Source organism: Peromyscus maniculatus, chromosome 16 (assembly GCF_049852395.1).
Source record: "Peromyscus maniculatus bairdii isolate BWxNUB_F1_BW_parent chromosome 16, HU_Pman_BW_mat_3.1, whole genome shotgun sequence".
Classification (NCBI taxonomy): Eukaryota; Metazoa; Chordata; class Mammalia; order Rodentia; family Cricetidae; genus Peromyscus; species Peromyscus maniculatus.
In genome coordinates, this window is record NC_134867.1 from 39,194,457 (window position 1) to 39,207,370 (window position 12,914).

At 45.1% G+C, this 12,914-nt stretch overlaps 1 protein-coding gene across 7 annotated transcripts in view; it reads left to right on the top strand.

Annotated features, from left to right (window-relative positions):
* Positions 1 to 12,914, top strand: part of Pde7b (phosphodiesterase 7B) — a 307,348-nt gene that overhangs the window by 227,883 nt on the left and 66,551 nt on the right. For 6 of the 7 annotated variants that reach the window (XM_076552648.1, XM_076552650.1, XM_006980108.4 and 3 more), the window contains one exon: positions 3,943 to 4,026. The exons of the other annotated variant lie outside the window; for it this stretch is intronic. In XM_076552648.1, the coding sequence (XP_076408763.1) occupies positions 3,943 to 4,026 (84 nt within the window). The remainder of the gene's footprint in view (positions 1 to 3,942; positions 4,027 to 12,914) is intronic. 7 annotated transcript variants of the gene reach the window in all.

Consider the following 12,914-nt stretch of genomic DNA (forward strand, 5'->3'; position numbering starts at 1 on the left):
CATGTCATAATGTCCTCACAATAAATCTTATAAAGGAGGCAAAGTTCATGTAATTATGTAAGTTAAATGTTATAAAACTGAACTTCAGAGTGATTACAGACTTATCTAGTGTACTTCACTATGACAGCACGTTGGTCCTATCAGGACAGGGATCCCCCACTTCCTAGTGTGTGCCTCCCCTCTACCTACTCTGGTTTGCAATACTTTCTTTAGTTTTCCTAAATCTACAGTCTTCCATGGTGAGGCATCTCTGTGCCCCACATCCATAGACTGTCAACAGAAATGAACCCTGTGCAAGGAAGGTTTTAAAACCAACATCACTATCACACAGAAAATTTCTCTCAGAACATTCTGAGAAAATGGTTCCCTCATAACTACAAATTCAAAAGCAATTCTTTCAAGTCTGAAAGAAGATACTAAGAGAGAAGCCAGTTCAAATAGCAAAGCCTCAAATCTCCGAGAAGAGCCCAAGGCATGACACCAGGTCAACAAAGCCACAAACCCAGACAGCTTCCTAGAAACACCTACAGTCTCACCCACGGTCTTAGTTAGGGTTCCTATTGAAGCAAAGAAACACCATGACCGAAATACAAGGTCTGGAGGAAAGGGGTTTATTTGGCTTACACTTCCACCTCACTGGTCATCATTGAAAGAAGTCATGATAGGAAATCAAACAGGGCAGCAACCTAGAGGGCAGGAGCTGACGCAGAGACCATGGAGGGGCGCTGCTTAACGACTTCTTCCCCATGACTTGCTCAGCCTGCTCTCTTATAGAACCCAGGACCATCAGCCCAGGCATGGACCCACCTACCATGGGCTGGGTCCTCCCCCGTTGACCACACATTAAGAAAATGCCTTCCAGCTGGATCTCATGGAGGCATTTTCTCAGTTGAGGTTCCTTCCTTTCAGATAACTCTAGCTTGTGTGTCAAGCTGGCAGAAGACCAGCCAGCACACCTATGCATAGATTTTCTTTAATTTTTTTTTTGAAATTAAAATATAATTACGTCATTTTCCTCTTTCCATTTCCTCCCTCCGGCTCTTCCCATGCAGCTTGTCTTGTGCTATTTCAAGTTTTCTATTTCTTTAACTGTTTTACACACACATACACCTGAATATGTAAACACAACTTTCATAGTCCACATAATGTTGCTTGTATGTATGATCTCAGGCTGATTTCTTGGAGTTGGAGAACCAGGTCAGGGGTTCTTCCCTAGGGAAGACGATTTCTTCTGCTCTCAACATTCCTGCTCGTAGTTCTTTGTCTAGTGTTGAGGCCTGGTAAGGTTTCCCCCTTCCGTGTGCTAGCAAGTCTATTTGTGTTGTTCTTGTTCGGGTCTTGTTTAGGCTGCCATGTGGATGAGACTTCCTGGGTGTTGCTTCTCTGACGTTTCTAGGAGATGAAACCTGACAGCAAGTTCTTGTTCCTCTGGTTCTTACAGTCTTCCCGCCCCTTCTTCCGCTATGATCCCCAAGCCTTCCCCAAGTGCAGGAGGAGTTGTGGTATAGATATATCAGTTGGGTTGGTCACCATGCGGTCACTTGTTCTCTGCATTTTGATGGGTTGTGGTTTAGATTTTTAAAGCACATGTGTGCCACACATAATTACAAGCTATCAATTCATTTACATTAGCACTGGATGAGTTTTTGATGCACATGCTATCGTTTTCTGAATGGCTGCTGCAAGTCCAAATTCCACAGTATAGGAGTCTGAGATCTCCTTGTCATTTCATTTTGAAAATGAAGTCTACAAACTGTTCGACATGGTGTTGAGGTGAGCCCTGCACGTGAGTTGAAGAACCTCGACTTGATACTAGCTCTGCCCATTGCAAGAGGAAAGTGCCATGAACTCAAGGAAAAGCTGGTGTGTTCTTCCTGGGAGCTTGGGAGGGATCTGAGCCCTTTACTGAGGCTCCACAATAAAGGGTAGTAGTCTCTCAGCCTTTCTCCCTAGAGCCACTGCATTCTCACTTATAAAACAAGGACTATAATAGTATTTCTCCTCACTAGGCTATGGTAAACATCCAATGAAAGATGCATGTCAGAAAAAAAATCCACCACAGTGGTTTTTGAGAACGGTTTGTGAAATCCGAAGTATTACAAATGTAGGTGTTCAAGATAATACAAGGTAGAAGAAACCTTTTACTTCTGAGTGGCTTTTGGTTCAGCTATTGCCTCTGTGTGTGTGTGTGTGTGTGTGTGTGTGTGTGTGTGTGTGTACATGCTCATGCATGTGTGTTTTGTCACAGAAGTATTGCTGCATAGGCCAGGCTACCTTGGAAGTCATGATCCTCCTTGCTTCAGCCTCTTGGGTATTGGGGTGGCATAGGCATGCACCACTACGCTCAACAGATACCACTCATATTTTAGCCAATTTTTCATCTTTTCCTTCATCCTTTGACTTTCCTTTATCTGTTTTAAAAATTAACTCACCCCTTCCTAGTCCTCAAGTTGTAAGAATCTCCAACACCAAAGCACAATGAAGTACCAGATCGCACAAAGCAGGACGCCTAGGGCACCAACATGAAGTACAAAGCCCAGAATGTTTCAAGCTCCTGCCTGTAAGGGAATCTTCACTTGGTCCATTGCAAGGGTAGCAGTGGGTGGAGCGCTCCCTCAGGTCCTGGCTGACCTCAGAGATCAGACTGTCCCTCCTCTCTGTTCCCAGGCTGAGGCGCCTGTGACGTCTGGGGGAAAGCGGCTTCTGAGAGGTGCCCCATTGTTCCTGGCACTGATGCTTCTAGAGCAGCGGTTCTTAACCTGCCTAACTCTGCAACCCTTTAATAGAACTCCTCGTACTGTGGTGACCCCCAACCATAAAACTATTCCGTTGCTACTGCATAACTGTGATTTTTGCCACTGTTAGGAATCATAATGTAAATATCTGTGTCTTCCGATGGTCCAAAGGGTCCGCGACCCGCAGGTTGAGAACCATTGTTCTAGAACCTTCCCTGACTCAGTTCTTCCACAAATCCATTCCTGATCGTGCATTTCTGCCTCTCCTTGGAGTCCACATGATATGTAACGACTGGCGGAGCAATCGCTTAGTGCCTACCAAGGACCAGAAGGTACACAAAGTGCAATGGAGAAATGCAGACCACATAACATGCATGGCCCCTGCTCTGCGGGTGTCCAGAAGAGGGCAGGCCAGCAGCCACAGCCAAGTAGCCAGAGTCATTTTAGACACTCAGACAGAGGCACTTGGAAGCAAGTCCTTCTCATTGGACAGGAGGCCTGAAGCAGAGAGAAATATGCTTCCCAAGATAAATAACACAGGTAGCAAGTGTCCAAACTAGGTTTCTCCAAGGTCTGCTTTATTCTCAAGTCCACTGTCTCCTCGCTACTTGCTTTCCTCCCCGGGTTGGGAAGGCAGGACATACACACCAAAAAGGGACATGAAGGCGGCCACTAGAAGAAGCTGAAAAGAGATAAATATTGGAAACACTGTCATGCGGACAAGAGCAGGTAGGAGTCTAAACTATGCGCCACTGAGCTGGCAGGCTGTAATGTTCACCAATGGCACAGCCTAGGGGCGGAGAAGGTGGACACCATCAGAAAATAATGTACTGGGCCATAACACCCACTACGGGAGGCGCTCCAACCAGGGAACACCATCCATTCTCCAGGTTCAGCCACTCCATCTCTCCAGCTCCAGGGAGCATAAGACGATGATGGAAACTGTTGAAATTCTCACAGGGCAGGTAAATACAAGAGAGGAGTGGTTGATCCGGTGTAGCCTTGGCAGATGGATCCATTACGCTCGGCAGCAGTTAATCACCCCATTCCCATCCAGCACGCTCTTGAGCGGGGTGAAAAGGAGAGGATTTTCTCCTAACGTCCTGTGTTGGTTCCGCTGACATAACTGGCTAGGAGGACTTGCCGAGGAAAAGTGAATATCCTTGGCAACGGTTGCCAACATTTGTTTGGATTTTCTGTTTTCTAGGAGATGTACGACTAAGGGGTCAGACCGGGGTTCCTGCCGAACGCCGCGGCTCCTACCCATTCATTGACTTCCGTCTACTCAACAGTGAGTAACCAAGTGTACCTGGAAAGGAACAAATGTTTTCTTTAGGGGGGGAGACAAACCGCCTCATTTCCCCCATGAACTTCAAAACCTTGCAAGGTCTGCCTTCCTTCCTCTCCCTCTGTCCCCTCAACTGGAACTTAAGCCTTTGTCTCTCAAGTTCCCCCACGTGGGAAGGGACTCTGAGCTCTGCCCCATGGCTCTCTCATCAGTGTTGAAAACAAGCTGGTGGCTTTTAATACCAGCACGAGGGAGGCAGAGACAGGAGGACCTCTAGTGATTGGAGGCCAGCCTGGTGAGAGAGAGAGACAGAGACAGAGAGAGACGAGAGAGAAGGAAAAAGAAAGTTAAAGAAAAAGAAAACACAAGATGTGCTTTGTGTCTTCTAACAATTCTCCGCCTGCAGCCAGGGCAGGGCTAGGGGAAATGCTGTTTAGTTTTTTAAATTTCACAGGTAAATCCTAGGACACTCGCCATCCCCCCACCACCCCACCCCACCACCACCACCACCACCACCACCCCACCCCGCATCACTAACTCTCTCTTCTTATCCTCCTGTTCTCCTGTAAACCCTATTTTTACATTCTCAATGTAAAAATATTAAAGGGAAGTCCTTCCCATCCACACTGCCACTTCCTTTCCCGCTTTGTGATGCACTTGGTAGGGCATCCTCTCCTTCCACTGTTACTTAATCTTACATTCCTTAGGAAATTCAAACCGGTGGCAGGCCGTTTCTCCAGATTTTATATCTTCTGTCATGGTGATCCTTCACCTCGGACTTGTGGTGGATGGAAGGAGCCGCCAATAATAGATTGCACAATTCGCCCCAAGGATTTTGTTGTTTGGGCCTCACATCCCTGCCCATCTATAAATTTCAAAGTGCTGGATGGTATCCACAGGGTATTACTTTCCTCTGACATAAACAAGCTCCGCACAGGCGGTAATCTGATTTGCCTCAACCCCTGGAAATGACTAGGAAAATTTAGTCTTTGCTATTTCTGATCCTAAGATTGGTGAAAGGCCAATAGAAGATGGACATGTTTGTGTTTTCTCCTACCATTGTTCGGGGCCTGTTTTTCAGCTCTTCCAAGGGTGTAGAGACAGAATAACTTCTTCAATACTAGAAGCAAATGCCCACCCCCACCCCACCCTCCCACCCCCCCACCCCCAGCCAACACTTCGTAAAACTCAACACTGTGCCACCTCTAGACAATGCAGTATCAAATACAATGTGTGGGAGCTAGACCAATGCAGTACTGAGCGCAGCCTGTGGAAACTAGACCAATGCAGCATTGGATGCAGCCTGTGGGAACTAGACCAATGCAGCATTGGATGCAGTCTGTGGGAGCCAGACCAATGCAGCATTGGATGCAGCCTGTGGAAACCAGACCAATGCAGCATTGGATGCAGTCTGTGGGAGCTCAGGTGGTACCTCTGACCTCTCCTTATGATGCCATACAAGCTGTTCTAATTCCCCATCTAAGCTACACTGCTGGCAGTCTCCTGGCTGTATAAATGTCTGGGTCACCAGGAGGGAAGTTCCACAAAGCAGGACATTATTCATCTATACCGGAACTCTCCCACCGAGTCCCGGGGAGAAAATTACCAAAAAGCCTCTTTCCAACCGTAGATAGATGCTATTTCATGGTTTCTAATATAATCGAGGAACCAATGAGGAGACTGGGAATTAGGTCTTTATAAAGGGCAAGGTTCTAAATGGTTCTTAATTCAACCCCAGTGCTCACAAGCATCACTACTAAGTGTGACGGTCTTTGTAGTGGGGTATGGAGTAGTTAACTGTCTCTAACAAATATGTACAAAATAATTTGTTTTCCTTTTTAATCTGAGACATATGTATATGTGTGTATGTATGTATATATATATGTATGTGTGTGTATGTATGTGTGTATGTATATAGACTGCAGATAGCCATCATTAGTATACACTGGTCATATGTGAAGGATCATCTGTAAGTGGCTGCCCTCCCTCTGACCCTCTGCAGGAGATCCTCAGGGGACTTTCTGATGCCTGGGCCCTGTCTGGTATCCCAGACCCTGTCTTATCTCCACCTCCACTTCCTTGCACCTGTTACTCAAAACTATCCACTCATCCAGTGAAAACATTGGCCACCTACCCTGCAATTCCCTTTCCATTCTCCTTAGGACTGTGTTCTAGATAATTCTCTCACTGCTTTCCCTTTTTATCTACTATACTAAAACAGTCCTAATCTTCCTTCACTGTATTAGGTTTTTTTAAGTGGCCTCGGTTTCCGAGATGTGTAAGATATGTCCCTTAATAAACTACAAAGGTCCTGAACTCAACAGTTCTTTATAGTTACCAGCTACTCCGTAACTACAGAGTTAACTTACCCATGACGTTAAGTACTCCTCTGACAAAAGGCTGCACTAAATAGCTGTGAATGTAAGCCATCACTGCCTTTACCTGGACAGCGCAGAGTGCCTGAAGAACTGCGAGGTTTGTGTTTATTCGTGATGCAACCCACCCCTCCCTGTAATGCCTGCGCGGCGGGAGTCGGAGCGTGAACCACCACCGTTGCGGTGTGTGAACCATCACCGTTGTGGTGATCTCTTCGCAGCTTCCTAACTGGGCAACCACAGCAGCTTGTCACCAGGTGGGGATAGGTACGTGGGCATCTCTGCAAAGTCCAGTCACATAAAGTATAATTCGTGTGTCACATCTCCACTCCTTTCTAAAGTCTGCCATCTATTTAACTGTCAACTCTTCATACCCTCCTTGAGGTTTGCCTGTATAGTTAAAGATGTGTTTTCTGACTAAAGAGAGGCATTTTAGAACCTTTGGGAAGTTTCCCCCAAAACTTTGATTGTACCCACCAATTGAGATTCTATGTAGTAACTGCCAAACTAGTTTGACATATTCTTTTTCAATATATGCTTTATATGCATGTGTGTGTACATGTTTGTTAGTGTGCAAGCATATGTGTGTGTGCGTGTGTGTGTCTGTGTGTGTGTGTCTCTGTGTGTGTCTGTGTGTGTGTGTGCGCGCGCGCGTGCGTGCATGCGTGCGCATGCGTGCGTGCGTGCGTGTGTGTGTGTGTGTGTGTGTGTGTGTGTGTGTGTGTGTGTAGACTGGAGGTCAATGCTGGGTATCATTCTCAATTGCTCCCCACTCTGTTTTATTAGGCGGCATCTCTCATTTATATCCCCTGCCCCTCATGTACTGATTAGGCTAACTGATCAACAAGCCCTGCTTTGGGAATCCTCTTGTCTCTGCCTCCTCAGTGTTGGGGTTACAAGCAGGCATTCCTATCCCTGGCTTTTTTTAGGGGTGTTGGAGATCATACTCAGGTCCTAGCACTTGAGAGGTCAAGACAGGCAGATCTCTGTGAGGTCAATGCCAGCCAGGTCTCCATGAGGAGTTCCAGGCCTGTGAGGACTGCACAGTGAGGACTTATTTTAAAAAATGCCAAACAAATCAGGTTCTCACGCGTGCGTGACAAGCACTTTGCTCACTGAGCCATTTCCTCAGTCCCTTGCATGACATATTTTGTGTCCATTTCTTTCAAGAGGGACACAGGCCCATGGCCATTTTACTCAAATGACCGTAGTTTTTCTTTCTCTCCCGAGACAGAATCTGATATAAGGCTTGAAAATAAATCATTTATAAATTTAAATTTTAAAATAAATTCAACGTAGGAAAAAAAACAAATCACTAAAACTCCTATTTCTAGTCTGTATTTCCATAGCCTTTCTACTAAAATGCTTAATGGTTCCCATGCAACCGCCATCCCCTACCCACAATGCTCCTGGCTGCTTCTCCTTTACCACCCACTTCAATGCCTGCCTTGAAACTCTAGCCTAGGCATAAGGGGGGAAAATACATACTGAATAGGAAGGTCCATTGCACCTACACATTGTCCAACCTATCGTAGCAGACAGGGGACATCAGAATTAATGCCTACAATAAGTTGTCTTCTGTCTGAATGGTATTTGTGGATATGGCAGCAGAGGTTGTAAATGACAACCAACGCACCAGATCTGTCCCCCCGCCTCCTTTGGGAAATAGAGTCTTACTGGAATGCTGGCCATTTTCTGATAGGCCCTCTAGGGCTGCCATGGTACAAAATGTGTAAGGCAGCTACAGTGACGTCCATGTGATCCACAAAGCCAAACTTACCTGCTGCTAAGGGCCCTTGATAGGAAGAAGTTACCACCCCCTGTTGCAGATACCTCTAAGCAGATTAAGAAGGGTTTTGTGACTCCATGAACACATACAGTCCAGGCCACTGTCCTTTGTTATCGTCATCTTCTTCCCACCTTCTGGAACCATCCTTTAAGAATGAAGTTAATGCCAGGCGGTGGTGGCGCATGCCTTCAATCCCAGCACTCGAGAGGCAGAGCCAGGCGGATCTCTGTGAGTTCGAGGCCAGCCTGGTCTACAAAGCGAGTTCCAGGAAAAGCACAAAGCTACACAGAGAAACCCTGTATCGGGGGAAAAAAACAAACAAACAAAAAAAGAATGAAGTTAACACGGACTGAAGTTACACACAACAGGAGTGGAAAGGGAAAACAAACTTCCTTATTGATCTAGGTATAAAACTCTAATTTGAAACAATTATTCTTAATTACACACACATTCTTCTGGAAAAAAAAATCCCCTTCCATGTACATTGAGGAAGGTACTGCAAGAGCAATACCTGTTCTTAACCACTGAGCCAGCTTACCAGCCCCCAAACATCTGTCCTTAACTGCAGTCACTATATTGTACCCCAGTCTTATCAACAACGTAACAAAATGGTTAAACACCTCATTTGTCTCTCATGGTCCCAGTTTTCTTTCTTTTTTTTTCTCGGTCAGACATCCTTAGTCATTACAGGAACTTTCCCTTTTAGTCTGTTCTGATCTGAAGAATAAATTACAGACCAGTCAATTGTAAATGTCTGCCCACAAAAGAGTACTCAACACAATGCCACTCAAACATGACAATATCAGATCAAGCTCAAGGGCTGAAGAGATGGCTCAGTGGATCAGAGCTCTCTTTCAGAGAAGTGGGTTTGATTCCCAGGACTCACCTGATGACGCATCACCCACCATCTGTGACTGTGACTCTAGTTCCAGGGGGTCTCACACCCTCTTCTGGCCTTTGCAGGCAAAGGGCACGTAACTGGTGCACATGCATGCGGCCAAACACCCATACATATCAAATAAAATCAATTTAAAAAGAGAAATTAAGAAGTACAATATAGTGACTGCAGTTAAGAATGGATGTATTGGGGCTGGTAAGTTGGCTCAGTGGTTAAAAGCACAGACTGCTCTTGCAGAGGACCCAGCACCCATATCAGGAAGTTCACATTCACTTATAACTCCAACTCCAGGGGATCTGACACCATCTTCTGGCTTCCACAGGCACCTGCACTTGTGTGCACACACACACACATACATACACACACACATACACACACACATGCACACACACACACACACACACACACACACACACACATGCACACATATATACACATCCTTAAAAATAAAAATCTTTTTTTAAAAAAATTTGTTACATACTTGAAAATTGCTGAGAGGATAAATTTAAAGTGTTCACGGCACAGAAAAGTCAGTATGTAATGCAGATGTGAACCGGCCACATTTACCCATTCCACAATCTATATTTAATTCAAAACATCATCTTGTACCACATGATACATTTTGTGATACATTTGTATCACAATAAACATTTGCCAGTCATCGTCATCATAATGATTCATAATCATAATAGAGTATAATATTCCAGGAATAAAGATCTCAAACTCTTCCTCATAGGAGATCATCCAGATCAGCTGAAATACATGAGACAAAAGTATTTGTCAGGAGCCAATTTTGTTTCCTGTTTCCATTTCCACAAGTAGACGAGAAACATCTGTATGAGTTTCTAGAAGTTTCTCTGGGAAAGTAGCAGGAAATGGAGTCTCTAGCACCACTGTGTGGGCCTCGGGGAACATGGATCTTTAAAAAGAGTTATCTTTACACCCAAACGTGGAGGGGAGAACAGGGCGAGAGAAGGGGGAGGCAATTATTTTTATGCCAGGGAAGAGCTAAAACAGAGAAGGAACTGTAGGAGGGCTAGAGCCGAAGAGATGTAACAGCTCTATTATCCAACGCCGACTTCCTGTGGATGGATTTCATTTCCTAGCTCTGTTGAAGGGAAAACAGGAGAGACAAGCGTTGAGAAAATTCTGTGTTCAAAGACACCAACAGAGAGGGGACAGTAGCCCAGGAATCACAATCTTCAGAGAGGAGGCGGCTGCTGGCTGCCTTAGCAGCCCTTCCTCAGCTCTGTCTCCTGATTTAATATAATCAGTAGCCTGAGTAGATAATGACTAGGTTGCGATGTTCCCATGGCAACCATCTCAGAACAACACAATGTGATTTCCACACTCGCTCAGCAGAGGAAGTGACATGCAAAGAAAACATTCCCAGGGACTGGGGAACATTCGGGAACCCAAGGCTTCTACTTCAGAGTACACATTTCAACCCCGGGACCAGCCTGGCTCAGCAGCAGTAGGTTAATGGGTTGTCTGGCTTTTCCTGCCTTGTTAATTTGCTAATCGTCATCTTAAATTTTCTTCCTCTGGATTTGCTTCTCCAGGCTGGGCCCTTTGGGCTGCGCAGTCATGAGGTCATTTTAGTAGAGTTACAAAAGTAGATGCTTATTCTTTCCAAAGGAGAATCAAAATGTATCTATGTTTTATATATTAACTATTTTATTTAAAAATGACCCAGAGACTTAACTGCTTCAAAACAAAACAACAACAACAACAACAAAAACTTGCTGGCTAATGCCCTGTAGTCATTCTTTCTTTGACCTATAAAATGCATTCATTGAAGGACTTTTGTCAAAGGCCACCAACCATGTTAGAAAGCATCTGATATTACCTGATAACCCCACCACCACCATTGTAAAGATGGAAAGGCAGCTTGCCTCCAAAGCTCATTGTCTAAGATAGAATTCCCAGCAGGTATTGACAGACTTGAAGTAATCTTGTCAAATACCCTTTAATGTCACCCAAGAGAGCCACACATGACATGTAGAGACCCTGAACTAGAATGTCCCTCTAGAAGCAGTCTTGCAGACAGGATGCACTCTCACCACCACCCCATCCCAGCTCACTGCTCCCCCAGCAGAGAAGGGAGGCCTCAGCTGGGACTCCTTGAGACTGACTTCTCACTCTTGGGAGTGCCAGGTTAGCAGCCCACAATTTCAAAGTTCAATATTGACCTTCCTCCAGAAGAAAGGCAGGGCTGTTTGTGGTTGTGGTACTTCCTGGCTCAGCTGGCTGGTGATATCCTGGCTCCGGGATAGGCACTCAGGGCTTCTGGCCACACACTCCCCAGCTCTTCAGCTGCGGAAGTGCCAGACCAGGAGAATGGTTAGCCACCAAAATGCCACTTCATGGCGGAAGCCAGAGCAGACGGGGCCCTGAATGTTTCATTTCTTCCCCATTGCTCTTCTGTCAGTGGACATCAATTAGGACAGCTACCACAGCTGACAGCATGTCAGGGCGCAAAGATGAATGAGACAACTACTGCCCTTGGGAAATTCACAGAAACATATGCAAATCAATGTTGACATTTATGATACCCATCATAACATATGGGCATGTAATAATAAACATATATAATATAAGATACATACCGATTCTATATGATTCAGACGTGTTGCAGACTGGGGAACTCTGCCTTGGGACATCAAGAACGGAGGACTGAGACAGTGAGCAGGGACTGAAGTGACAGAGAGGTAAAGAGAGGCTGCATGCTGAGGCCAGTTTTTAATTGTCCTTCTAGAATATGCTTTAAGACGTAACACCAGGGAAGAGTTGCCACAGCTGAACTTGACTAGATAAAAGTGCTACTGAACGTCAAGTTATTCAAGTTAGATCAGAGCAGAGAAGTCGTGGGGGGCGGGGGGAATCATTCCAGACACCTAGCTGTTATAGAAAAATCATCTTCAAAATCAAATGTTTTTCACCTTCTTAAGCTAGGACTGAAAGTGCCCACCGCCTCTTGCTAGCCCGGCTGACATCATTAAACCGGTTCACTTTTTTTAATCTGAGTGGAAGAAAATAGAAAATTGGATCTAGGAGCCCAGTATGTCCTCACAGTTATCATTCATTCATGTGACACACCAAACACCCACTGTATGATGAAAATGATGAGACCGTGCTATCCTGGGCCACATCAACAGCCATTAGCCTGAGATAACTTTGATGTGATTGGTGACTTTTGTGTGATTGGTGGCTTCTGTCTCAGGCAGCAAAGACTGGGTGGGGCACTCAACAACAACAAAAATATATCCTTATAATTCTTCTAAAAATGACAACAGTTAATGTCTCTGTCTGGATATCTGAAGGCTCGAGATGAATCGGAGCTATTACTTGATGCTAAAAGAACTAACCATCTTGTCGCCAAGGCAAGTGTACATTACATCAAGGGCCGTGCAAATAAATAGGTAACCTAATAACCTTTTTCTAAAATAGTTGGCATAAAAATAGAGTGTCCTAAGCAAGAGAGGGCAATGATGTGGTCTTATGCTGAACCCTGAAACATATGGTCAAGTGTGCACTGCTTTTAAAACGACCGTAAATAAGATTGATCTGCCATACAGAGACTGAGATCACTGAGTAAGAAGAAAGGCTAAAAATGAACAATGAAAACATGTTGACTGGAGAGAAAGTGAACCTCTTGGAACATCAAGATAAGGAGTCTAAACTTGATTCATTAAGCAAAGAGGGTCAATGGAGCGTCTCAAGAAAAAGAGCTGTGCATGATCACAAGAGCCTCTAAAAAATGATTGACACCGTATGTAGGAGAAACAGTGACTGAAGAGAAACGTGATCAGGTTATAGACGATGGTGC